The sequence below is a fragment of the Mus pahari genome, chromosome 7 (genome assembly GCF_900095145.1).
Source record: "Mus pahari chromosome 7, PAHARI_EIJ_v1.1, whole genome shotgun sequence".
Classification (NCBI taxonomy): domain Eukaryota; kingdom Metazoa; phylum Chordata; class Mammalia; order Rodentia; family Muridae; genus Mus; species Mus pahari.
Window position 1 is genome coordinate 64,876,251 of NC_034596.1, and position 1,610 is coordinate 64,877,860.

The following is a 1,610-nucleotide window of genomic DNA, read 5'->3' on the forward strand; positions in this document are numbered from 1 at the left end:
AGTGTAGCTTTAAAATCAGGTCTGTTCAAGAGAAAGCCAAATTTTTCTTTAGTGAATTTGCCAAAACTTATTCTCTGAATTTAAAAAAACAAAACCTAAAATGCAGGATATATATATATATATATATATATATACATACATACATATACATATATAACAATGTCATAATTTACCAAAAGTAATATGATAAAATATTCTTACTTTTGAAGCCGAATAAGATATGTCTTGTTATCCACATCATAAACGTTGTTTACTCTCATTCCTAGCAAGCTGCAAAAACAGAAACATATAACAAATCATTGCTCTTGGTTGAAGCAAAACTTTCCAACCTTTATTGGGGCTGCAGAAGAGGAACTCTTCAGCTCAGATACCTCCACCGCCTATAAAGGTATCCTCAAATTAAATGTAGACTTTTAAGCACAAAAGTGGACTACTGCCTGCCTTCCTCTGAAGCGGCCCAGTGCTTTGGGGGGTAAATACAGTAAAATTAAGTCTAACAAACTTATTAGGAGCGGTGGAAGTAGCCGAGTCCCCGAAAATGCGACAAAGCTCACACAGCTGACTAGGCGACAAGTCCAGGACACAGGTCCGACTCTGCCCATGTCGGCTGGAAGGCCCTGCTACCTCCCTCTGGGCAGAAGGACGGGAATTCTGAAGAAGCCAGGCCGCCCGTCTGGAGCAAAGACCATCACTCCCGTTCTACCAGGCGCTCGCTGCGGGACCCAGGCCACCCCGGCACGACCTCTCGGAAACCAGCGCCAGGGAGAGAGGCAGCGTCCAGGCACGGTCCCCGCGGGTCTCCCGGGGGTCCCCGGCCCCGGGTTCGGCCCCCAGGCCTAGCGAGTCCCCGAGGCACTGGGACGACCGTGAGGCTCTCCGTCCCGCGACCACCCGGTGCCCGGCCTCCGCTCCCTCTGCTGTGAACGAGCCTGTCCACTCCCACCACCACACCTCGCATTCAGTTCCGCGAGCACTGCGCGGAGGTCAACCGTGCTGAAGCGGCTCTTCATGGCTAGGCTGCGTGTCGCCACCGCAGTCCTTTCGGGGACTGAGCCGACGCAGGACCGCTACGCTTCTGCGCATGAGCGCTTGGCTTCTGTCTACGGCAACGCACATGATCCAATATTTCTTAAAGCGAAAGCGCGTTATTTAACCCGTTTTTTGTTTGTTTGTTTTTGTCAAATCATGATCAATTAGTTTTTCACTGTGTTAAAAAAAACAAAAAACAAAAAATCTCGGGGGAAGGATATAGGGGACACTCGGGATAGTATTTGAAATGTAAATGAAGAAAATATCTAATAAAATAAATTAAAACAACAACAACAAAAAAACAAACAAACAAACCCAAAAACAAAAAACAAAAACCTCGACATAGAACTAGCTACCTTCTCGAAACTGCGTCCTTTCCTTGAACACTGACCGGGTTAATCCCGTCCCCTTGTCCCCTTCTGTTTGGGGATTAAAGTGGGTCTCCACAACCACCCTGTAGGTCATTAACCATTAATCAGTTGCCCCAGGAAGGCGCTAGAGCTCCGGATGGAAGAGCAAGGGCGCTTCCTAAACGCGAATTTGAGACCAGACAAAAAACCAATGGCTGGTTTCCCACACAC

At 47.5% G+C, this 1,610-nt stretch overlaps 1 protein-coding gene across 1 annotated transcript in view; it reads right to left on the reverse strand.

Moving 5' to 3' along the window:
- Positions 1–1,061, reverse strand: part of Nemf (nuclear export mediator factor) — a 44,299-nt gene extending 43,238 nt beyond the window's left edge. Inside the window, exons 1-3 of the mRNA XM_029540540.1 lie at positions 952–1,061; positions 202–270; positions 9–21 (exon numbers count right to left, since the gene is read on the reverse strand). Coding sequence (XP_029396400.1) covers positions 9–21; positions 202–270; positions 952–1,010 — 141 coding nt within the window. The 5' untranslated portion in view covers positions 1,011–1,061. The remainder of the gene's footprint in view (positions 1–8; positions 22–201; positions 271–951) is intronic.
- Between the last annotated feature and the right edge of the window lie 549 nt (positions 1,062–1,610).